The sequence below is a fragment of the Eublepharis macularius genome, chromosome 4 (assembly GCF_028583425.1).
Source record: "Eublepharis macularius isolate TG4126 chromosome 4, MPM_Emac_v1.0, whole genome shotgun sequence".
In the NCBI taxonomy this organism is placed as follows: domain Eukaryota; kingdom Metazoa; phylum Chordata; class Lepidosauria; order Squamata; family Eublepharidae; genus Eublepharis; species Eublepharis macularius.
In genome coordinates, this window is record NC_072793.1 from 121,494,596 (window position 1) to 121,521,114 (window position 26,519).

Consider the following 26,519-nt stretch of genomic DNA (forward strand, 5'->3'; position numbering starts at 1 on the left):
GTTTTAATCTTCCGGGACGTTCTATCACTGATGTAAGAGTAGCAGATCACAGAGAAGCTTGAAAGGAAACTGTGAGATTTCTGAAATTGAATTCAGAACAATGGACACTTCCCCCGCCCCCCAGGCTTAAATAGGAAGTTTGATTCTTCTCCCACTATAGATGCTGATTTTCTATTTACACTCCAACTCTATCAAGCTAATTACAGTATTATTATACCTTACACCCTTCCTTTAAATACTTCTCCCCCCTTCTGGCTGGAGAAAACCCCACATACTTCAACTGTATCTGGGGAAAGGAGCATTGACTCCCAAAAGCTCATACCTTGGAAATCTAATTGGTCTTTTGAGGCACTACTGGAGTCTTGCTCTTCTACTGCACAGCAATATGACTACCTATCAGAAACTATCATCTGAACAGGGCCTTCTGCAGGTACCACCCTGCAAATGGGCAAATTCAACAGCTGCCCATTCACATTCTCTATTGTGGTCCCCACTTTATAGAATGGCTGGCCTGAAGAGATCAGGAACACTCCCCACTCTCCTGGCTTTCCACAAATTATGCAGAACTGAATTATTCAGGAGGGCTTTATTATACAATAGGCTGTGCTGTAAGGAAATGGTTCAGATGCTTTGGTTAAAGGGACTGTAGACCATACTACTGCATACTATCTATTACTGTAAGCTTGCTCCCATTGCTGGGTAGTTTCCACATCATGTGTCATGTCAAATTGCTTGTTTAGTTTCAGCATTGTTTCAGTTCTATCCAATTTCTCATTTTCAAATTTCTGCAAACTAGTCTGTGTTATATTTTTGTTGTATGTCCCAGCTGTTAATTCTATTGACTTACATTGTCTAATGCATTGAGTCTCAGTGAGAAATTCAGACTATAGCTCATATAAATAATAAACACATGTTTTTGTATTTTTCCAGGCTTTAGAAAAAGCACAGGAAAAGTAAAATCAAGCACATTTACACCTCAGGATGACCAAGCACAGTTCCAAGCATTATCACTAGTTTTCAAGGTATTCTTTACTTCTTGCTTATGTACCGACTTCTAAAAGATGCTAGTAGCTGCAACTCAAAGCTGTAATATTTGCTCACCTTTTTATTCTGGCATCAAGGAAGGTAAAACTGCAACAAAACAGCATCCTCTAGTGGATACTCATGTGTTGCAATCCGGACATTTCTTTCAGCAACACTGCAAAAAGCACCTGTATACTCTCTCGAGCAAGAAACCACTCACCTTAACACTTATTGTTCGAACACTTGGTCTTCTTCCATCTTTCCTCCTCTCCCACGCATAGTTACAGTGTAGTGTGCAATATTATTCTTTGCCAGCCAAAGTTCATATTGTGACCAAGATATAATCAAAAGCTGAGCTTTTATATCCAATTTGGCAATAGAAGGCAGACAGAAGACAAACAGTCCAGTCTGCTTGTAAGAAGGAATTAATAAGTGTTTTTCTCCCTAGCCACAGCTGCCGTAGTGACCGCAGCATCAACAAAATGAGTCTTCTACTCTTTAACTTGCAAGGAGTCTGCCTCTGGCCCATTCAGACCAGATCAGGGGCAGCAAGGGCCCAGCATGTCTATATGTAATTATGTTAGCACACACATCACAAATTGCAACTTTGAGCTTAGTTTCAGATGGGTAGCTGTGCTGAACATCATCTTCTCTTCAATCCCCTTTCTTATAATTCAAAGGATTCTGCTTAACTCATTAGTCTGTAAACCTCACTACAGTGTTTCTTTAATTTAGAAGGCAAGAACAGGACAGTGGAGAAAAATTAGGCAGACAACTCATTTGAAAGAATGTTCAGTTAATCCTAAACTATATTTCGGACAGAGGAAGTTGAACGGTAATGTCACTTGTACTCACTGTCCACCATAACTATTCCATACAGCATTGTGTGACATCACTGTGTTCACCTCCTCTCTTTTACCATAATTTCCTAGCCCTATACAGGTGTGCTCCATCAACCTGTGGTGGGGATTAGAATCACAGGTGACCCAACCTTATGGCAGTGCTCACTCTGCCCCCTGGACAGATTTGACATTCATAGTTGGACAAGATGCTAGCATAGGCAAATGTGCACAGAGACCAGCTGCACAAGCCAATCCTCTTCAAACTGAGGGAAGGTGGTAATAATCACATGCTCTTTTCAAATGTGACATTCAACAGAGAGGTCAAGCATGCCTATGAACAGGGCAAATAAGACAGAGGAATCTCAATCCTGGACTGGGCATTTAATTCAAGTCACATAAACAGAGGGGAGGCTTAAGAAGATACCTCATTCTACTCTTCTTTTGTACTGTATCTCTAAAACCATCACACACATGTTGCTCTCCATTGTCACTCTGAAGCTAAAGCAATATTTTAAAAAAATAAATAGCCAAAGCATAAGCACACTGCCTGCTCATCTTCAGTGTTCTTTCTATATTTGTCAGAGGCATTTCCTACAAGTGAGAAACAAATTATCAAAATTAAAAATAGGCAAATGGTTTCCTGATATTTGACATATCTGGTAGGAAGAAATCTTGAAGACTAACAAGTAAAGGGGTGGTTTTTAAAAGTTTTTTTTTTATTTAAGGGGAACTACTTTAAGCCATACTCATACACTCTGGAACGGAGTGTTGTTGGTCCTACATCTCACATGTAAGAGCACAAAGATAGTGAATAAAGATGTATTTGATTGAAATAATAGCACTTTGCTTCTCGGTCTCATTCTGTCTTTCTCAAGACAAAGCAGAGCAAGTAGCTTACTTCCTATAGTTTAAACATATATATCTTTTTCCTGACAAGGAGGAACTTTGTTTCCCGAAACAGAAAGAACTTCATGATGGCACACCAGCCCCTCTTAATGAAACACTGGTACAGTTCTTCTAGGCTGTTTAAAATGTGTTTAGTATCATAGCAATGGAAGTCCACAGAAAGGCAGCTTCACACCTTCTCAAAACCATGTTCATGGAAGAAATCACAGAATTCCACACAACTCATAAAATCACTGCATGCACTGAGTAGAAACTGTGCTCTCTTCCACCATCCTACCACATGTATGTACAAGCTAAATACACACAGGTACGACTGTCACATTACAGGCCACATATGGAATGCAGCAATTTCCTGTGCATAACCAGCTTCCACATAAAAGCCGGTCATTGTTTGAAGACACCAAGACTGAGCTTTCCTGCCCAAGACATGCTGTTTTAAAGGGATATTCATCTACAGTATATTATTTTTCTCCACTGTTTTAACCTCTAATTCACAGCTTCTGTTTTGCCAATTCTACACCCATGGTGGGTAGGGGTTAAGAGGAGAAAATTACAAAACAAAAGCAGTGTGGCATCTCCCTTGAAAACAGCTATCAGAATAAAAGTTGGCACCTGCAATCACAATCTAATGCATTGCAAAGACAATGTCAGGTTTGATCTCTATTGCTTGAGAGCTGGTGTGTTACCATGGCCTAGGGACTGAAGTGTAAAATCAAGAAAAGTCCATCCCAAATCTGCTATCAGCTTATAACTGACCTTAGACAAGGTACTCAGGGCAGCCTGCCCCTTCCACAAAATGATCTGTGATAATAGGGTTATCATAAAAATTATAGCATTTATATAGAGCTGTATGTATGCTGAGAACTATTTTCAAGGCCATTAGGCAATATAAAGTATAATACAATGTGGCATTCGATTTAAAAGAGTGAAAGATCATTGGGAGACACGGTATGTAGGTTGAATCCAGTACCCCAAGCAGAGCAGGCCTACTCCTGCTACAGCAGTCCACTGAGCCTCCCAAATATCTACTTCTGAAGGTTGGGAGACTCTCGCAAAAGATTGTTGTTTGGGGGGGGGGAATCAAACATTTCATCCAGAAGTAAAAAAATTGTGATAAATGCATTGCTAAGAATGGAGTGAGAGTTGTTACAGATATTTAGGACAACTCTTTTGCTTAACTTAGACTGGTCCTCCACCTGTGACCTTTTCAATGGAAAAAAGATTGACCACTGTCGCACTGGTAACTTAAATTATTGGTAATGCACTCAGAGGGCTGCTTTTGGAAACTACATTTGGTTAGTATATGGTTAATTCTTCTGTCAATTGATTTTGCTGTACTTTGGTTTTGCTCTGACTGATTAATTTTTTTTTTAATAAATGCCAATCAAAGGTTGCTGCTGCTGATGTACATTTGGTCCAGAATGCAGCAACCACAATACTAACAGCAGACTGTTCTTGTATGACTTTAAATGAATATGTAATGCCTATTCCATATTAGCTCTATTGGCTCAGATTCATAGTGCTCTTTATTTTTAAGCCTGTAGTTTTGTCTAGATAGCTTATTGACTAATTCTTCCCAGAGCACTTAAGTGAACAAGCAAGGCCTTCTGAGTATTGTATCTTGCTTGTGACACTCCAGCTGTTTCTTCTGGCTGCACTTGGTAATGGAGAGTGCCCACAAGTCATAGGTGACTCGTGGCGACCCCTGGTGGGGTTCTCATGGCAAGAGACTAACAGAGGTGGGTTGCCATTGCCTGCCTCTACAGCCCTGGTCTTCACTGGAGGTCTCCTATCCAATTACTAACCAAGGCTGACCCTGCTTAGCTTTTGAGATCCACCGAGATCAGGCTCACCTGAGCTATCCAGGTCAGGACCTAGGTGCACTTACTAGAAATAATATACAAAGGATCCAATCATGGGACATGAAATATACAAAGCATGCCTTTCACAAGATTTTAAAGAAATGCAGGTCCACAGTCTATTCAGATCATACAGAAAGAAGAAATAAAAAATTCCTAGTCCAGCTCCAGAACTGAGAGCAGTTGGCCTAAAAAGAACTTGCCATTGTGGTGCATGCCCTGAGAACATCTAGAATAGATTACTGAAACAGGTTCTACAAGGGGAAGGGGCTGTCCTTGAAGACTAAATGGAAGCTACAGTTGGTACAGAATGCCGCAGCCAGAACGCTGATTCGAGAAGGTTGTAAGGACCCTATCACTCCAGTCTAGTTCAATCTATACTGGCTCCCAATTTGCACCCATGCCCAATTCAGGATGCTGGCATTGACCTTTAAAGCCCGATAGAGCTTAAAACCAACATACCTTAAGAACCATCTGTTCCCATGTAAATCTACCCAATCACACTCCAGTTAGCTTCAGAGGTTGTGTTTGGGGTGAGTACATCATCTGAGGCTACACAAGTGGCAACCTGAGAAAGGGCATTCTGAGTCCTGGTGCTGAAACGTTGCAACTCTCTCCACAGGGAGACTTGATTATCTCCCTTTACCATTGTCCTCCACCAGCAAGTGAAGACTTGTTTTGTTTGGTGTTCCTTCACTAACTCTTCTTAGCCTTCCTGTTTGTGTGTTTATAAGTTTCACCCAATTGTTTTAGATAGTTGTATTTTAAATGCTGATTTAATGCTTGCTGCCTTGGGTACTCTGAGTTGGGTGGAAAGTTGGCACAGAAATGTTTCAAATAAATAAAACAAAAGCCTGATTTTTCTCTCTTTAAAGCCAACCATTTCTCTACCCCATTATTTAACCAATTCCAGCCTGCACCTCCCCGGCAGTAGTCTCATGCTGCTCAAGACACTCCACTGCAGTATTTCACTTGACTAATCTCTTCCACATAAATAGTACAGAAACCTCTCTAGTGCACAGCTTGAACTACATGGGGATTAGACTGCTAACAGCTTTTATGAAAACTGCTGTCATTATTCCAGTTTTTTATCATGTTAGAAACTTTCATACTTTTTGCTAAAAAACTATTTCAGCACCATCCTCTCAAGTTTCCCAACTGGGCCAATGTCAGCTGACCAAGGGAAATCTACTTGCAGGCTTCCTTTATACCAAGTATTGTTTTTAATTTGATCCTACACAATACATGTAACACCTTACAACCATGAACAACTCTCACCAGACACTGAGTCTAAGGAATTGGGGAGAGGGGAATTCTTAAAGACTTTTACGGCTACTTCTCCAATTTGGTAGTAGTAATTTGGAAAGCAAGCAAGAACCTCTAGGTCCCCAGGGAAATGTCTCCATTTCTTCATACTTGCTTAAGCAAAAGCATGTAAGAAATGGCAAATCTATTTCAGCATAGACAATACTGTGCAGAATGTTTAGCTACCGTTCTGGAACTACCGAGGGGGAAAAATAACTCTAGAGCAATATGAAAGTTTCACCTGAGGCAGCTTCCATACACTAAGTTAACTGAATGCATCCATATCTGGTTAGATGTTAACTTATTTTAAAATGACAGCAGATGAGAACTGCTTGATGAAGAGCATATCTCCTAAGAGGGATGCTGCATCATGCCCTCCGTAGGACACACACAAAAAATACAAACACAGTGATATGCCTAAGAAATTGCAGGCTTCACGTTTGGTACAGTATGACTGGTCAATTTATAATTTTAAGGCATTAAGTAGCCTAGACTGATTTGAGACTTCTACTGAAAGGCCAGGACATTTGATCAAGCCCTAAAGTGAGATAGTGAGAAGCCAATGGACTGCAGAGGCAAAAAATCAGCACACCTGATGAAACCTCTGGCAGTCTAAGGCCTGGTCCAATCAGTAGTACCTTGTGGAAAAGAGAACACATCTGTGCTTTCAACAGTAACTGGACTGGTATGGGTGGCAGCAGAGTTAAGACATCTCTCTCAACTGCCCCTGCAAATAAGACAGCATATTGCAGCCAATTAGTCCCCTCCCACACCCGTTTACTGAAGCTACAAGTTTCAAAAATTCCGTGGAGTTTGTTTCTTTTAAAACAGAATACTGTCAAATTAAACCCAGTTTAGGAAAGTTAGCTTCCTGCAATAATTAAGAACCAAAAGCCTTCTTTTCTAAAAAGGATTTTTTGTATGTTTTCCAACAATTTAAAAAAGGTCAACAGTATAAACAAAGTCTGAACCAAAGGAATGTGCTTTGGAAAACATTAAAATGTGTTCCTGTTAATGTGATGTGCCCATGCTAGTGTGATGCTTTAATTTGTTCCAACTGATTTTTTTAAAATTCAAGAACACACTTCATCCTCCCCTAGGGTCCATGGGACAGTGTATTTAGAAAAGAAGTGCTCCCATGCTGCCAACTTCACTCTGCTCCTTTACAAAGATTTCAAAATACTGGTAAATGATGGTAACAGCTAGTAAGATTCCAGTGCCTGATCCAATTGCCCCAAGGAAGTCTGCCAGCACAGAGAGGGCACCAATGCAGAGGCCACCAAATGCTGCAGCTGTAGGGATGTACCTGATAAAAAAAGACACAATTGAGAAAATTCTAGTCAGATCAATCAAAATGTTGAAAAGGTACTATCAGCATCTACAGAAAAGATACTATATGATGCAAAACATTTGACCTCCTGTGTCTATTATGTTCTTTTAGATTTTAAATTGTAAAGCTGAGAAGTGATTTAAGAAAAATGGCAAAGATTTAAGCCATCTGATGTGTCCAAAAATTTGGCCCATTTTGATTACCAAGGGTCCTGCCTGTTCAGTCAAATAATGAAAAAATATTAGAAGTCAATGGCATCTCTCGCTTAACAAGCTTGCTAAAATTTATAACGTTGAGAGTAACTGCCAATTTGTAGGGAGGCAATTATTTCCTTTCTCCACATGTGGAGTAGCTGAAACTAAGCAGTAATTATTGGAAGGAAGTGATTAAAGCAATTTTGTATGTAGTGGCAGCGGAAATTTCTCTTAGACCAGACTTATGGCTGTTGAACCATCTAGAAATGGTACCCAAAAGAATACAGGAGCCTGCACTGAATGACATCACAGCAGCTTGTTTAGTATGTGTGTTCACCTGAGAACCAAGAGAATAGACAGAAAAATCCCAGTGTCTTGTATCATACTATTTGATACAAGGAAAGAGTTTACAGAATTTAAGATAGGCAACTATACTTTAACATAATATTTTTGTGAATACTTTGATATAACCATGTTTTATACTTCATAGTAAAATAATTTTATACAAATATTTTTTAAAAGACCCAAGAGAAACAGCTAAAAGAACCTTAGCTGTGCATTTAGGTCACACTGCTTTTAATGTTAGAAGCGTCTTTGGTGTGTGCTCTGCTAAGATACTTATGGTGGTTAGGAGCAAGAACAAGAAACTGCAAAGATGTAAAGAGGATAGAAACCTTTAAACTCTGCCTTCCTTTAGCCTCAGAATCATTAGCAGGAACTGCAATGGGCTTTTCTGATTTTTTAAAATCTCTACAGACAAGAGGACTTGAAGCTTGTCCTTTCTAAGAGGAACAGCAGGCACTCTTAGTAATACTCCAAAAACAGCTTAAATCTCAAGGGCATGCAGGAATCCAGCATGTGTGAGCACAAAACTTAAAAGAAAACTTTTATTTTAGAGAACAGGACTGGAATAATCACCACCTTGAAATAAAAATCAGTACAGAATTAGTTTCTCTTACCTGTTAAGTTCATGAACCATGGAAGTTTCTCTATGACCCCTCATCACCATCTGCTGTTCTTTTAGTTGTTTAGCAACCTACATCCCCAACAAAATGGATGAATGTAGTTTAGTTTCCTTAATTTAAACTGATTGCTGGCCTACACAAATCAGCAAGAAATGTCAGTATTTCCAAGAACTAGTGAAAAGATAAAACTTGGATTTTGCAGTAACAATCTGACAAGTATTAATTTAGCTAATTTATGTACAACCTGTCATTCTAAATACCAAACTGAACAGGTATATAGGTAACTCAATGCATGTCTCTATAACATGCCCATGGAAAGCATAGAGTTAGATTCAGTGAACAATTTCTGATGGATGGGGGAGCATTTTTGCCAAATCCCTCCAAGCCCCAAGAACACTGGTGGGGCATTCTGGATTGCAGTGAGAGGGGAGTTGAGGAAGCCCTACTCCTCTGACCAATACCTTCTAACAGTGGAGATGTTCTGCAGCACCTAAATTGTTATAGTTCAGTTATTACTGCAAATCACAAGCTCAAACCAAGTGCCCAGTAGCCTTAAAGATCAAATATATATTGTAGCCCAAGCTTTCAGGGCTAAAATCTATTTTTATCTGATGCAGGAGCAGGGTTTTTACTTCTTCTGCCATTATTTTATTTAGAAAACATGTATACCATCCCTCAAGAGACCTGCTCAAGACAGCTATTTATGCTGGATACTCTCTCTCAGCTCAGGGAGGTGTACTGTCCAAGCATTTGAGCATGAAGGGCAGTATTATGCAGTCATGTCTTGAAATTGAAGATAGCTTGCTGGAATGCTGCCTCTTAGTAATAAAGAGATTTCTCGAAGCATCAGATCTATTTCTTTAGGGGTAACAGCATTGTTTGCCAGGTGACAGAGCAGAGGAAATTCTACAGCTTCTAACCGAGATAGGAAGCATGCTGAACTCTGATATCCATGTTCTTTACTTACATCCTTGGCAGAGGAGCCAGAGACTTCAATCCAGGTTTTAGAGAAGAAAGCACAGGAGCCCAGCATAAACACAATGTAAACAACTGCATGAACAGGATCTTCCAACACTGAAGTAAAAGACTCTGGAGGTGACAAGTAATAGCAAAGTCCACCAACAGGGTAAGAACGAGCAGGCCCTCCAGATGATGTGTCCTGTAATATAAAGTGACAATTTTAGACACTCATTTAAGCCTTCTTAAATGCATGCCTTTTATGTAGTACTTCAGCACAAACTTTTTGCTATAGTATATGGATTTCTGCATATGAGTGGACAGTAAGAAAATTCATTATGACTACTACAAGAAAAAGCACAGAGGACAAAACCAGCAAGTATATGCTCAATATTAAAAAGCCACAGTGCTCATGGGAGAATCACCACATGTTGGAAACTCAGCCTTCTTCTGTGCACCTTTGCTATAAAAAAACTTAGAGGTTTATTATCAGAGTGGCAACATTTGAGATAGGACACTGCAGTGTAAACATGTCATAAGTAATATATAAATACTTACAGACCAAGTACCCAGCAGGCTAACCAACAAATTGCCACTGAAACGGGCAGAAAGCATCTGGGAAATCACATACAAGTTGGACACCAGTGCAGACTGAAGAATGATGGGAATATTGGAGGTGTAGAACAGTTTGATAGGGTAAGTATTGTATTGACCACGATAACGGGCAGATTTTATAGGAAGGTCCACTCTGAATCCCTAAGAAAATAAGACAAATGTAAAAAGTTGTTTTTTGAGCAGAAACATTTTCTATCTTTTTATTATGAGATATATCATAGACTTCTTATATATTTTGATATATTATCCATTTGTTAAAAATTATATTTACTATGTAGAAGTGGCAAAATATGCAGCAATAATGAAAACAATAATATAGTTGAGAATCGGATTAGTTACAAAAATTATAACTTAAAATGTTGAATATAAATGTATTCTAATATTAAATATCATTGCAGCTCACAGATAGCATCTTAAAAATTTAATGAAGAGGATGTTGGGGAGAAATATTTTGTATTTTTTATATTCTATTATGAACAATTCTCTGATTTACACAATTCTTTTTTTCCTTTCTGTATCCCCTTTATTATTCTGTTTCTTAAAATAAAAAATATATTATAATAAAAAAAGAAAATAAGACAGCAAAAGTGAGAGTTGAACATGCAAGTCCATACTGGGAGAACCATAAAAGCATTTGGAGGTGTGTGCTTTAAATAGACAAAGTATGTTTGATATAAATTATATTGTACAAAAGATCAGTGATACTTTTTATTCCCAATATCAACTAAATATACATGTTGGTTACATGTGTTTCAGATGACCAGAGCAGACCTAGCTAACTGCTACAGTACCCAATGTCCTTCATGTTCCAAGCAATCAGTGATGCCATTTCTATTTAATGGTTATGTTTGCAGAAACAAGAAATAAATTTAACATTTAAGAGCTGTTCACAAATAGAATTGATCACAAGGGATATCATTAGGAATCAGCACTCATTTATATATGATCTAATACCCAAATTTGATCCAAATGCTTTCTAAGGAAAAAAAATTATTCAATGAAGGTACACTCATTATGTATTTCACGATGCATTGGAATAGTAACAAGACCTTGATTCCAGAATACATACAAAGAGAACATACAGACCACCTGAACTCTATCATTCCACTCAGTAAATTTAAAGCCCCTTTCAAGCCTTACGGTGTTTCCCTCCAACATAAGTGGTCCTTCTGCCACTTCAAAATTTGCTGAGTAGAGTGGAAGGACACAGGTGGTTACTGAGTGGAGTGCAAAGATATAGGAGCCATACCACAGTCCTACTAACCTGGAAGTAAATTACAACAGCAAAGACAAATATGGTGGCAATGAGATTCATCAGATTGGGAAGGTTTTGACGATAGAAGGCTTCTCTGAGAGCTCTGACTTTATCTGTACGAGTAGCCAGCAAATGGAACAGGGCAATGATGGCTCCTTCAAACTCCATGCCTTAAATGAGAAGGTGCAATATAGATGTCAAGTTTCAAGTAATTTGGCGTTAGTTTGCCGCTTCAAGTTAACATTGTACAAATTTGCATTCTGGTAGAGATACTCATACCATAACTGTTTCCAATGAGACCACCAATATAAGCAGAGGGTCCACAAATTCTGGTTGACCTTAGTAGTCAGAGTTTTTAAATGAGTACAAACTCCCAACCCTCCTACAAGGGAGAAGGGACAGCAACTTTGCTGTGATGTTATGCTGAGCTTTGGAGGTGCACCTACAAAGCACAGAGTTACCTGAGTCCCTGCCCTCTTTCTCATTCAAAAGCGTGTGTGAGGGATGGTGGTGGAGTAAACTGATAATGATGTTAGACAGATCTCATGTGCTGCTTTTGAAATTAGAGAACAGTGGGGGCTCTCCTCAACTTTGGAGAGGGAAAGCACTGATGCATCATTCTAGTTTCAGATGCCTTCTGAAATCAGCACAAGGATTTTGAGGTTCCCTCTTTCTTCTCTTAGTGTAAGATTATACTCTAGAAATCGGATTAAAAGGCCAGCTCACACGGGCAGTATTTACACACTGAACACCATCCCTTTGACCATATGAACACCCAGGACTGCTTCAACAAATATTAGTATGATACAGGCTCTACCTAGACACAGTCAGCAATGATTTCCATGATTACAGCAACCACAATTACAGTAATTGCTGAGGAGCCATAATTGCTCAAGTATAGGGGAAAGGATCTGGGACACCCACATTTGAATCACTACTCTGCCATGGAAGCTCAGGGGGTGATCTTGAACCAGACAGACTCTGTCTAACCTACCTCACCGGGTTGTTTTGAGAATAAAATGGAGAGAGGGAGAATGTTATATACCACTTTGGGTTCCCATTTGGGAGAAAGGGGGTGTATAAATGAATAAATGAGCAAATTAAAAAAGAACATAATTAATTTTCTCCATTAACTCCAACTCTTGATCTCTTTGACATCTATCCCTACAGTGTAGGATGACTGGAATACTCTTACTTGGACACCCTTAAAGTTAGTTATGAAACATGTGTTTAACTATGCAATTCTAACATAAAATTCTGTATTACGAGAGTACCACTAGCAAGATGATAAAATTCTCTGAAATTTTCACAGAAACAACCACCTTACTACAGAGAAAGGGTTTCTCTTTTTTAGATTCCATTGCTTTCATCAGAAAACAAAATGTGAAATACAAGACTTTGGGTTATGTATTACTTTAACAATGCTAGTAAACTGCACAAAGAAATGACACACTAGAGAAATATCCCTGATCAGTCAACATTTGTATATTATAACATACGCAAAATATACACAGATATGTTACCTCGGCCAGTATTCACTGTAGTTGGGCTGAACGCTTTCCATACAATTGTCTCACAGATGTTAGTGGCAATGAAAAGGGAAATGCCAGAGCCAAGGCCGTACCCCTTCTGCAGAAGCTCATCAAGAAGAAGAACTATCAAGCCAGCAACAAAAAGCTGCAGGAAGAAAACCAGAAGTATTCCTTAGTGGCATATCACCCTTCCAGAAATAAGACTTACAATGAATTCCTACAGTTACTCTAGTCTAAGCCCGCCAAAATCAACACAAAGGACTGCACCATCACTTACAAGGCAGTATTAAAATCACCCAAATTACTATTTTTTTTAAAATGCCAGGCTACAGCCATGCCTTCTGTGAAAGGATAATCTTAGAGCAACTTCCTAATGTCACCTTAACAGATGAACAGATATTTGAATCTATTTCTACCTGGCCCAGGACCACCACAATCACATTGGTTCTTCTCACACTATTCCGACTTGGTAGCTCAGATGCTAAAGGACCAGAAACACAAAACCTAGATGATTTAAAGTGATCTTGAAAGCTGCTGAATGTACATAGGCAAGATGTTCCCAAAACCAAGGGTGCAACCACATGCAGCCTACCTGCCAGCACATAGAAGTCTTTCACTGTTTATTGAAAATCAACAAAGAGTAAGATCTTCTCGAGTTCTGCACTATCAGACTGGCTGCTCTAAAGCTGGGCAGAATAACTTCCCAGTCCTGCAATGTGTCCCTAGTATCTAGGGATCAAGGGGAGGTTCTATTCCGAACTTTATCTTGTCTAACTCTAGCAGCCATTACAGACACTTCTTCAATAAAGCTATTCAATGTTTCAGTTAACAAGGCAGACTCACAATGTATCTAGAGACATAAGTATTCTATGGCAAATGGCCTGACCCCTCCTTCCTAACACTCTATTCTATTAGTATTCCTCAAGAGAGGTAGGAGGAAAAGCAGTTTGTAAACAGAATTCTGGCTTAAGTCTAGCTTGAATTTAAACATCTGCAGAAATTCAGCAGCAGCTGGGACCATACCAAAGACTCCCTTTCCATAGACACCCTTGGAATGTTATGAGTAATGCAATATTAGTTACCTGAATGGTGATAAGAAGGCAAATACCGGCTCCCATCTCTGATGGGTCTCCATACATTCCAGTCATTACATAAACAATAGACTGCCCAATGGTAATAATCATGCCAAACACTGTTAAAATGAAATCACAAAGACTGAATTAACAGCCCACAATGCAAAACATCAAAGATAATACAATGTTGCTGTTCATCATCAACACCCATAGTAAAATATAAACTAATCTGGATTACAACTCTTCAGTGACTCCCACTACTTACATTTCTGTGCCCCATTGAAGAGAGCTCTGTCTTTTGGTGTATCCCCAACTTCAATAATTTTGGCACCAGCCAGCAACTGCATGATGAGACCCGAAGTAACAATGGGAGAAATACCCAGCTCCATCAGTGTACCTATGGAAAGTGGAAACGAGAAGGACACCAAACAGTTATAATTTTCTGGCAGACAAGTGAAAGGAGGAGAAAAAACACATTGACTTTACTCTAAACCTCCTCCCATTTCATCACAGAATAGATAAAACACATATGAGGCTCTCACTATTCCATGAGGGGGGCATGAGGGGTGAGGAGCTTCCAGACTTGCAGCTCAAGCATAGCACCTTACAGCTTCACAAATGATATACCACTCCTTTTGGCCTCTTCTTATTAGCATCAAGGTAACAATACTACAGGTTGCTATGCAATGTAAAATAAAAAGATTACACAGGAAGAATTAAGTTTCACAGCCCCATTCTTTAGAAGCAATATTTCTCATCCTATTTAGTTATATGCTAAAAGGTGGGATGTTACCAATTTTAACTAGTATGCAAGTGAGCCCACAATGTATTTCACTTACGCCACGTTTGTCTTTGAACAAAAAGAGAGCAGGGGGAGGGGGAAGAGACAGAATCACAGTTGTACCTCTGTTTGAAGCCAGAATTACTCTCATCCAGTAGAAAGGATCCGCAGAGTCTGATGACATGATACCAAAAAGGGGGATCTGAGTTTAAGCATAAAGAGAAAAATGAATACAGCTCCCCTTTGGATTTTAAACAAAGACTTGAAAAGGCATCATGCACACACCTGGCAGCAAACCAAGAAGATGAAAAGGGTGATAGCTGTCCATAGCACCTTTTCTTTGAACTGGATCTACACAGAAGGGAGACATTACAAAAGTAATTAGCTATCATTACTATAGTGGTTGGGTTAAAAGAGACAATCTTAGAATTCAAAACAGTAAATTTGGCTGCTAAGTTCTCAGCAGCTTTAACTCGTTTCCAATGAAAAAAGACATGGAATCCAAGCAAAGGAAAACCAAAACATTCAGATACAAAGGATTCCCCCCCCCCATTATATTCTTTGAGAGATGTCAACTTAGAGCCAGTTGACATGTCCACACAGCTGGAGAGTCAGTATGTGTGGTAGAGAAGCATATATGCATACAAAACACTGTCTCAACATGTTATAAAGGTACCCAATAAGTGTATCTGTTCTTCACCTTAGTATTGACTCTTACAAATAATTTCATATAAACAGAAATCAAAGAAGGATGCATACCTTCCTTTCTGGCTTCTGGATCTCAGGCAAAATAACACAGAAGGGCTTGATTACTTCAAGGAATTTAACTGTGATGGGAGGAGAGCAGAGTTGAAAACACACAAACCAGTTGACAAAATCACAGAGTACTGGCAAATTGATCAAGCCAGAATCTTAGGCTTTGACATGAAAGATGCCCTGTACAGTAGCCTTGAATAAGTCAACCATGCTCAATTTCATATTTATCTGAGCTACAATTCTTTACTAACAAACGATTTTCCTGCTCCCACACATCTTCAAGACAACAGTATCAACATCAGTCACCATCGGTCTGATTTTTCGTTTAATGGAAGACCTATACATTTAGGCAGCTCTATGTATATATTCTACTCCCAAAGTAAACCTCCACTGGACTCATTTGTAAACATTTTACATGCATACAGATGTGTGCAAATGACTGACAGCACAATCCTATGGGCTAAACCCATTGAAATCAATCTGGTTGGACTGGAGTATGAATGCATAGACTGCACTGAGCTGTACAGTCAAGGCTGATATGCTGTTTCAGCTCAAGTCTCCTCAAGTCTCTGTAACTTAGAAAACTAACATACCTAATACTAGTGCTAACCTTCACCTGGTACCAAGAATGACTTTGTAAGGGCACTGTTTTGTTTCAGATAACAACACTGATGATTACACTACAGTAAAAATTCCAAGAGGATAGTTTTAAACGGATAGCCATGTTGGTCTGCAGTGCACCAGCAAAATTTGAGTCCAGTGGGACCTTACAGAGCAACAAGATTTTCAAGAAGTACACTTTTAAGAGTCAGAGTTCCCTTCTTCAGGTTTGACAGCAAAGATCCAGTTATTAAACCTAAACAACAACCCTCAGATCATCTAACTCTTACACAACCAACTCCCTGTTAACATATACAACTGGCTTCACACTCCAGCATGTTACCAAGCTTTGTTCCATCCTAGAAACAGAACAGAGTACTAAAAGTATTAGAAAAGAAGCCCTTCATTTACAAGGAAAAAAAGATCATCAGCACAGACAAAAATTGTATACAAAGAGAGCCTAAAGCAGTATTTCCATGAAAACACACATCAACATGCTACATTCTACAGCAGAATTTCCAATGTTGGGGGAGTTCACCAGTTCTCCACTCCTACAACAGCCTAAAACACTCACAAAAAGAGTTGCTCCTGGGGGACACACAGGAATAATTTGGAATGAGGGAATCTAAGCTTGTAGATCGTGTTTTTCGTGTGTGCAGCTATTAGGTCACTTCCAACTTACAGTAACCCTATGACTGAAAGGCCTCCAAAACGTCTTATTATTAACAGACGTGCTTAGATTTTGCAAACTGGAAAACTTTATCGAGTCAAAAGAATTAAAAGCGTTAGCCATACCATGGTGAAGCCAATAGCAAAGTACTATAAAGCAAAGAAACCCATTGTTTAAAAGGTTTTTGCAATACAGTCAACGACGAAGCAAACAACCGGCTTTCGGGGATAACACGTCACAACCCTAACAATCTGAGACTGAGCAAAGGCAGTGTGAGGGTCAACCTTCCTGCTCCTTGAGATAGGCTACATGTATTACTACTGCCGCTACTAACAAGGCACTGAAGTTCTGGGAACAGTATTTCAAGATTCTCCCATTCAGTGACCATCTTACACAATCCCACACTCCAATCACAGGCATGCCCAACAAGATACTGATGCCAGACGTCAAAAGCTTTCCTAAAAGCCCGACACATCTGCCGCTGCCTCCCAAAAGGATGACCTAGCAGCCTCCTTCTTAAGTCACCTCAACACTGCCAGCCACCGGCATTTTCCTCCTCCACCGCGCCGCCATTTCGCCTATTCTTGCAGTGGAGCCCCGCGGCCCCTGCCCCAGTCGGTGGGGCTCTTCCCTCAAGCCTACTGAAGGAAACGCTCCCCGTTCTCTCTGCTTAGTTTCTCTTGAGTGAAATGACCGACTTGCCGCATCTTTCAGTCCCTGTAAACGCCAACCCCACGCGGATACTCACTCCCCATCTCGGCCGCTCTTGACGCGGAAAAAGGAAAGAACGAGCAGTATTGCTATCTCCAATTCCCTACGCCCAGAGAGACACGTCAGTTAATTGATCCTTCCCGGCCCCCTTCCGCTTCCTGCCACGCACTGGGGCCGCTAACGAACGTTCACGCAGATGCAGTGGAGACAAACGGCTCGCCTACTTCACCCACAAGACTACACTTCCCAGAATACCACACGACCATGACTGTAATTGGTAGTTTGACATCGAAACCTGCCGTATATAACCCGTACAAGGGATGTGGTCTAGATAGGGTTGATGCTATTACTATAAGTTACTATAAGTGTCATATAATGAATGTCAGTAGTTGTCCTTTGCATGTTAGGGGTTGTGGTTTGGTTCCTCCGCCATTTAAAAAAGCGTCAAGGACACCTGCATGGGTTTCGGGAGTATACTGTATCTTTTCGGAAAAGGTTTATGGTCAAAGCGCTGTTCAAAATATACAAGATGGGTTATTTTAAAAGCTAAGAGAGTTTGTAAACTGAATATGCTCGTGTCGTTATGGCTCACACATCCTGCATCAAGTGAGAAGATCGTCAGTGAAGAATCTGCTTTGGGCTGACTTTAGGGTTGCCAGCTCCAAGTTGGGAAATTCCTGGAGATCTGGGGGGAGAAAGTGAGGTTTGGGGAGGAAAAATACCTTGGCATGGCATAATTCCATACAGTCCACCCTGCAAAGTAGCCATTTCCTCCAGGTGAATTGATCTCTGTGGCCTGGAGACCAGTTGTAATTCCAGGAGATCTCCAGCCACTACCTGGAAGCTGGCAACCCTAGCTAACTTAGCAATATTTATTTCTTGACTATAATTATATTCCACATTTTAGATTATTACATGCACAAAAAGGATTTTAGTCCGTACACGGGATTCGTGCAGAGGGCCAGGCATGTGCAGAGAAACAAGAGGAATTCAGGTCCAGTCAGCCACAACTAAACAAACAGTTAACAATCTGAGACAGACACAGTACCTTTTATACACAGGTTTTCAGGTTTTTCAGCGTTTTAGAACAGGCAATTCAAACAATTTTTTAAAAAGGGAGGTTTCAGTCAGAGACAATTCAGGGGTAATTCAGTTCAAAAAGGGGGATTTCAGCCAGAAACAATTCAGTCAAACAAGGGACAGGGTAAAAGCCGGAACGAGACGGAACAGGCCGGAACGGGCACTACAGAAACGCCAGTGCCACAAAAAACAGTGGGATGTGTTAGAGACACTCCAGAACAATATTTTAGAAATGAAAACTCTGGACTGCCCCGCTTTTATTAACCCATTCCATGCCAAAAAGCTCCCAGAGCAGCACAAAACAGCCCGGAACGGGCACTACAGAAATGCCAGTGCCACAAAAAACAGTGGCATGTGTTAGAGACACTCCAGAACAATATTTTAGAAATGAAAACTCTGGACTAGCACCCTTCAATTAACCCTTTCCATGCCAAAAAGTTCCCGGAACAGCACAAAACAGTCCGGAACGGGCATTAAAGAAATGCCACTGCTACAAAAAACAGTGGGATGTGTTAGAGACACTCCAGAACAATATTTTAGAAATGAAAACTCTGGACTGCCCCGTTTTTATTAACCCGTTCCATGCCAAAAAGCTCCCGGAACAGCACAAAACAGCCCGGAATGGGCACTAAAGAAAGGCCAATGCTACAAAAAACAGTGGGATGTTTTAGAGACACTCCAGAACAATATTTTAGAAATGAAAACTCTGGACTGCCCTGCTTTTATTAACCCGTTCCATGCCAAAAAGCTCCCGGAACAGCACAAAACAGCCCGGAACGGGAACTAAAGAAATGCCAGTGCCACAAAAAACAGTGGGATGTGTTAGAGACACTCCAGAACAATATTTTAGAAATAAAAACTCTGGACTACCACCCTTCAATTAACCCTTTCCATGCCAAAAGAGCTTTAGAAATGAAAACTCTGGACTGCCCCGTTCCATGCCAAAAAGCTCCCGGAACAGCAGCCCGCAGCCCCGCGGCCGCGACCCCTGGACTTCCCAGAGGTGCGCTGAGCTGGCCAAGGTCGAAACAGCAGATAAGACAGGATCCTTTCCCATGGAATCGGCTCCTTGCAGGTGTTGCCTGGAGGGAAAGAAGTCTAAACACTACACGATTAAATATGGCGTTACTTAGGTTAAAACAGTTTCTGACAATATGATTGGTTGAGGACTGAGAGGGTGGGTGGAGTGAATGCAGTTTGAGACTGAGAGTAGAGAGAAAATTTTTAGTCAGAAGAAAGCAGGCTAGCTGTGTGCTGCCTGAATATGTTGAAGTGTTTATGAGAGAAATATAACCTGTGTGGGACCTGAACTGAGCATGTTTGTGAAAGGACACTCAGTCAGGGAAAGAGAGGCCAGCTGTGTGAATGAGAGTAAATGAAGTAACTTTAAGAACCGAGAACTACGTTTATGAAACCGATACGCTTCTCGAATAAATAAAAGCTTATTTTTGTTTTGCTATATCCCAGTGTAGCTGTCATTGCTATATCCCATTCCTATCTTCAGGGCCACATAGAACCACGAAGGAGCCTGACACTTAGGAACGTTACCAAAGGGAAAATTTAAATAAAATATCTTGGAATAAAATATTCCGGGTGGCAGCAGACTACCCAGAGGGTTAAGGGATAGATTAAAAGAAAAATCTACCCTAAAGAAAGTAAAGGTCATAACACCATCCATCAGCAGATAGAGCTGAGTGTCATCCGCATACCAGTGACAACCTAGCCCAAAGCTGCGGGCTAACGGGGCAAGGGGGCACATATAGATGTTAAATAGCATCGGGGAAAGAATCGCCCCCTGAGGGATGCCACATACCAAAGAATGGTAAGCAGACATCTGTTCCCTGAGTGCCACCCTCTGTCCTAGATTGTGAAGGAAGGAGTTCAGCCATTGCAGGGCTGTTCCACAAATCCCCACATCGGCAAGGCAATGGGTCAGAAGATTATGATTGACCATGTCAAATGCTGCTGTAAGATCTAAATGTATCAGCATTGCCGACCCACTCCGGTCCAGGTGTCGCCGCAGATCATCTGTGAGGGCAACCAGAGCCGTCTCTGTACCATGGCCAGGCCTGAAGCTGGACTGGAATGGATCCAGGATAGAGGCATCACCCAGGTATACCTGCAGCTGTTCTGCTACCGCCCTCTCAATTACTCAAAGTTATCTCAGAAGTCTCAGTCAACTTGAGAGGAACAATCCTTAGTGAAACTACTCCTTTTTAGCTCTCCAGAGAGCCAGCTAAAAAGAAGAAAGCAAACACATTAAGTAACTGCAGACAAAAGTATCTCCTTTTCAAGTACAACACAATTCTCTCTCTCATTGTCTCACAGCAAACATGAGAAGGGTGTGGGAGTAGAAGACACTCTGTTGTGCCAGCCAGGAAAAAGGTGGGGAAATAGCTTCCAATGCTAGAAAAAGAAACTTTTCAGCAACTTGAGGAAGCCAAGCAAGAAGTGAGAAGGAAAACAAAAGGGAAAAGGTGGGAAACTGCCTCCAGAGCTAAGAAAAAAACCCACTTCTTAGAGCAAACTGTATCCCAGCAACACCAAGAGAAAAGGCAGAGTGGAAAACACTAAAATCTTCACAGCTATTCTGCTGTGTCTGGAAAGAAATGGGCAGAAAGTCAGCTTCATGGCTGCAATAAAAGGGAGGAAAGTAGGGAAATTCTGCTGTAGCAATGCGCATAGCATACTTGCTGCAGAGGAACAAGTGCAGGGGAAAATACCTCTGCACTAGAACCTACAACTATATAGCCAAGCTTTTAAGGTTTCCTCAAAATCTGAAAATCCTTTAAAGAGTTATGATGACCTCGTCCAATTCTTAAGGCCACTTTTGGTAGGTGCTCGAGAGGGAAAACTGGTCAAGACCAATTTGTCATCTAAACCTTGGTTTGATCAAAGCTGTATTTGTGCTAAAAATGCTTTAATCTATGCCTATAAGCTAGCACTGAGAGCTGATGAAAAGACCAGACAAGATGCATATCGTTCTCTTTCATTTTTAAAAAAGAAGTATAAATCACTGGTTGCCCACTGTAAGAAAAAACATACCAGAAAACTGTGGGCCAATATAACTGAAGCAGCTACGAGCAAAAACTCAGTGGTGTTCTGGAAACTAGTGTCAAACCGCGCCTCCACAGCCGCCTCCCCCTTGGCTTCCTCTATCCCCCCAGATAAATGGACTTCTTTTTTCCAAAAAATGTATGATGATCCTATTCAATCCCCTCCTGCCCTAACAATAGAAAACCTGGCCAAATGCCCCCCAGTTCATGCCGAAGAGGTAAAAGCTTATATTAGCCAGTTAAAGAATGCAAAAGCCCCTGGGCTTGATGGAATATCTCCAGAATTACTAAAAACAAGTAAGGACTGGTGGGAAACTTTCCTAGCCTCCCTATTTACTTATATTGATGAAACCAGCTACATCCTCAATGATTGGGGAATGGCTATAGTAGTCCCCTTCCATAAGAAGGGAAAGAAGGAGGATCCATCCAATTATAGACCAATCAGCTTACTAAGCATTGTAAGCAAGTTGTCTACAAAACATCTGCTGAAGAAATTTTTAGACTGGCTAGAACAGGAGGATATAATTGCTGATGAGCAAGCTGGGTTTAGAGCTGGCAGGTCAACAATAGATCACTGCCTGGTAATGCAACACCTTGTAGAGAAATACGCTACAGGAGACCAAGCATCACTTTACCGGGCATTTGTTGATTTAAAAGCAGCTTTTGACAAAGTCTCTAGAAATAGACTTTGGAGGAAACTGCAGGCCTCCTCTATTGATAGGCGACTGCTGTCCCTTTTGGGGGCTATGCACAAGCAAACTGCCCTGAGTAAGGTGCAGCTGAATTGGGCATTTGACTGACCCCATTCAAACTTACAGGCAGGTGTGCCTTCTAGCCCCCTTTCTGTTTATCTTCTACATCAACAATTTGGTAAACCTTTTGAATGACCCTGGATTGCACCCTCCCAAATTAGCAAATAGGCACATTCACGTACGGCTCTATGCAGATGATGCTGTATTACTTTCTAGGACCCCCATAGGCCTGAAACGAGCCGTAAAAAAATTCTCCCAATTCTGTGATACTGAACACCTTCTAACTAATTACCAAAAAACGAAGATCCTGGCTTTCGGTAAAAATCCAAAGATCAGACAATGGGAGCTTCAGGGGCATCAGTTAGAACAACTTACCAGCTTCAAATATTTGGGTGTAGTTTTGCTAGCCTCAGGTACCAAAACAACACATAACAGCTTTATTGCTGATGTGGGAGAAAAAACAGCACACGGTATAGTGAAATTCTATCGATCACAAGGGGGGCAGTATGTACCGGCCGCACTCAGTTTGTTTAAAGCCAAACCATTGGCCCAATTAGTATACGGATCATTCTTGGGGCTGCCATCCTCCTCTTTCTCTCAACTTGAGAGAGTGCACTCCAAATTCCTTAGAGCTCTATTACAAGTGCCCAAATGCATGTCTAACTCATGGGTTAGACTGGAAACAGGAATGTTAAGGGTAGAGGCCAGAATCACCATCCTTTCAATTTTCAAATGGCTGTCAGGACGTCTAAACCCACAAGGTCTGCTCCCTCTGTTATTCCAAGACAATCTAATTGGCAAAAGGCGACTCTGAAATCCCTGGGAAAATTGGGTCTTTCCCCTCAAAGTTTGCTAGTCATAGGGTTAGACCGAGCAAAATCACTCATTAAGCAGAGAGTGACAGACATTGAAAGACAAACATTTTCTTAGAGCACCAGGTTTTATTTCTTCAGATACTACTAAATATATTGCCGCTCCTGCAGCCTATTTTTACTTTCTTGAATCCAGTAACTCCAGAAGGGCATTTGCTTTAGCTAGAAGTTCAACTCTACCCTCTGCCGTTCTGGAAGGAAAGTTTAAAGCTGTCCATTACTCTCTTAGGCTTTGCTCCTATACCCTAAGAGAAATTGACTCAATGGAGCACATCTTCTTCAACTGGCCAAGTCATAGTAAAATTAGAGCAGAAACCATCAGTCCATTAGTAGAAAGATTCCCTGGAAGTTCAAATAAAATCAAACTTGATTATCTTTTGTCTGATCGGAATCACCAGACACCATGTCAAGTAGCAAGATTCTGTGCCCAGGTCTACAAGCAACGTAAAACACATAAGGCAGCTTAAACAACTAATTTATGATGATCTTATTTTTTTACTCTTATATTTATTCATCGTTCTTCCCCAGTATCCAGTCTCAACTGCTTTTAAACTGATTTGCAAATGGTTTTATATGTACTGGTCGCAGACTGTAATAATAAACTTGACTTGACTACCTCTGCACTAAGAACAGCAGAAATACCTGAACCTACTTCATGGGGTGAAATATCCTAGCTACCACCAGAAGAAGCTGAGAAATGGAGAAAAGCGGAGGGTGTGGTGTCGGTGTTGAAGAGAATGATAGCACTTTGAAAGAGCTCCGTCTCTCCCATGCCTGAAATTTAAAATTTATGTTGAAAAGGTAAAGTAAAAATATTTACCCTTCCAACGTAAAGATACGCTAAGAGATCCGAAAGGCAGATTCATATTTATTAAAGGCACTATAGAAAACCAAACTTACACACTTGGCTCAATTTATGCCCCAAACCAAGACAGCCTAATGAAATTCTAAAACAAAGTTCATTAGAATACACATGTATCACTTAGTATAATTTGCTCTAAACCATATTTTCATGACAAACCCACAGAAACAGCAGCAACATAATCTAAGAGTATAATGGAGAGCAACAAATAGAAACAGAAGGATTAAAAGTATCCTGCTCACTAGGTTGGAGGCAAGTTCCGACGACAACAGGGCCAACAACAAAGATTCTCAGGTCAAACTCCATGGTCAAGTAACAGATTCCAAAATCAAAGACTGTGACCCACCAAGGCTCAGGCAGCCAGAACCGAAGAGCTCACCAGCAGCCAAGTCCAGAATACCACAATTGTGACTAGCTAATCCCATGCTATGCGGCCTTATAAAGGGAGTTTCTCCTACAGGTGAGGCTGGGTTCATTAAGCTTCTTTCTCCAAGCTGGCTCATCTCTACTACTCAGGAGGAGTAGATCAGATCCTGTACTGGCTCTCCTGACATTTCCTCAGCAGGGGGAAGGCCGTGGGCTGCCAGGCATGCGCTCCTGTGCTTGGTCCATGCCTCTGCCCTTACCCTCAGCCTTCGCTGCTCCTGGGGTTCTTTGGGAGACAGTGGCAGTTCTGGCAGCAGGCAGCTCCATGCTAAGGCCATCTGGCTTGATGACACTGTGGTTGCCAACCCTCCTGGAGATCCCCACAAATTACAACTAATCTCCAAATGACAGGTTTTAACATTCTCCGAAACATGGAGGCTCCATATGTCCTATTTTACCTACATTGGCTCCCAGCTGTTGATGGGGTACAATTGAAACCTTCCCTGATGGTGAGGAGTCTGGGTGTGACCTTGGATGCTACACTTTCAATGGAGGCCCAGGTCATGACTGTTGCCAGGTCTGCCTTTTTTCATCTTCGACAGGGCAGGCAACTGGCGCCCTATCTTTCACCACAGGACCTGGCCACAGTAATCCATGCAACGGTCACCTCCAGGCTAGACTACTGCAACTCACTCTATCCTGGACTGCCCTTGGGTCTGACCTGGAAGTTACAGCTGATCCAGAATGCAGCGGCACGCATCCTTACCGGAACGCCCATCCAAGCGCACATTCATCATGTGCTGTGCCAGCTGCACTGGCTTCCAGTGGAGTTCCAGATCTGGTTCAAGGTGTTAACCTTGGTATTTAAAGCCCTTCATGGACTGGGACCTCCATACCTGCGGGACCGCCTCTTCGATTACGTCCCCTGCAGGGTGTTGCGCTCTGCAGACAAGCAACTCCTGGTGGTCCCTGGCCCAAAGGACATCCATCTGGCCTCAACCAGGGCGAGGGCTTTTTCTGCCCTGGCCCTGGCCTGGTGGAATGCTCTCCCGCTGGAGATCTGGGCCCTGTGGGACCTGTTACAGTTTTGCAGGGCTTGTAAAACAGAAATGTTCTGCTGGGCCTTTGGCTGAGTGCCAGCGAGTGTCCTTCTTCTTCCATCTAAGACCACCATTTCTTCCGGAGCTGCCCTCAGCCATCTGCCATGCCTGTATACGGACTCCCAATATTTGTTTAAATAGCCTGCTCCTGGACTATTTTAATTATTTTTTAAAAAATATTATTGATTTTATGTTTCTGTGATTTTAATGTATTTTTTAATGTTGTTAGCCACCCTTAGCCCATCTGTGAGGAGGGCAGGGTATACATCAAATAAATAAATAAATAAATAAATAAATAAATAAATAAATAAATAAATAAATAAATAAAAAAGTTACGGTGAGCTTTTGAGCTGCTTGATGTCTGTGGACAGGACCATTTAGGGGGTGCTCAATAGGTTTTCTCAGTTGCATTTTTTTCAAGAAAGTAATCTGTTTAAAACTATGCCCCTCTTGAGGTCTGTGCCCAAGGCAGCTGCCTAGTTGGTCTAATGGTAGCATTGGCCCTGTCTATAGTTATGGCAAACAGAAATGGGGAAAGGGGACAGCCTTGTCTAGTTCCCCTTGCTATATGGATATCTATTGAATGTACATTGTTAGTCCTAACTGTAGCTTTTGGAGAAAGATAAAGAGCATTAATGGCATGTTAGAATTGGTCGCCAAAACCCATTTTTTGAAGTAAAATTTTTAGATATGGTATTTCCACTTAATCAAATGCCTTCTCTATATCAAAGGCCAGAAGTAATGCAGGGGTTTTGTATGCTTCACAGAAATTAATTATAGTTAAAGTGTTACGTGTATTGTCTGGTCAAGGTGAATGTAGTTGGTTATTTAAATCTAGACAATGTTTTGGCAAATATGCTTGTAAAGATCTTTTGGTCTTGATTCAGTAAGGGTATTGGTTGAGAAGACTTAGTATTTGTAATATGGTTGTCCTTTTTTGGAGTAACTACTATTTCAGCCTCTGACCAAGATAGAGGGATGCTACCTCCTAACATAACAGAGTTGCATGTGGCAGTTAGTGGAGTTGAAAGTAGGTGAATGTATTTTTTTGTAAAAA

The 26,519-nt window shown here is 41.0% G+C and overlaps 1 protein-coding gene across 1 annotated transcript; it reads right to left on the reverse strand.

The window, feature by feature from the left end:
• Positions 1 to 2,231: 2,231 nt before the first annotated feature.
• On the reverse strand, positions 2,232 to 17,512 carry SEC61A1 (SEC61 translocon subunit alpha 1). Its single transcript, XM_054978328.1, has 12 exons — positions 17,412 to 17,512; positions 15,397 to 15,464; positions 14,923 to 14,988; positions 14,761 to 14,839; positions 14,122 to 14,253; positions 13,866 to 13,975; positions 12,775 to 12,928; positions 11,261 to 11,421; positions 9,940 to 10,137; positions 9,392 to 9,583; positions 8,419 to 8,495; positions 2,232 to 7,241 (listed from the first exon to the last, which is right to left on the reverse strand). The coding sequence occupies exons 1-12, from the start codon at positions 17,416 to 17,418 to the stop codon at positions 7,055 to 7,057; spliced, it is 1,431 nt and encodes a 476-aa protein (XP_054834303.1). The 5' UTR covers positions 17,419 to 17,512; the 3' UTR covers positions 2,232 to 7,054.
• Between the last annotated feature and the right edge of the window lie 9,007 nt (positions 17,513 to 26,519).

Excerpts from the sequence above, each read along its gene's own strand:
- SEC61A1 (XM_054978328.1), bottom strand. Across the intron at positions 14,840-14,922 it reads TCTTCTTGGTTTGCTGCCAG|ATCCCCCTTTTTGGTATCAT; the intron begins GTGTGTGCATGA and ends GCTTAAACTCAG. Across the intron at positions 9,584-9,939 it reads GCCTGCTGGGTACTTGGTCT|GACACATCATCTGGAGGGCC; the intron begins GTAAGTATTTAT and ends TTTATATTACAG.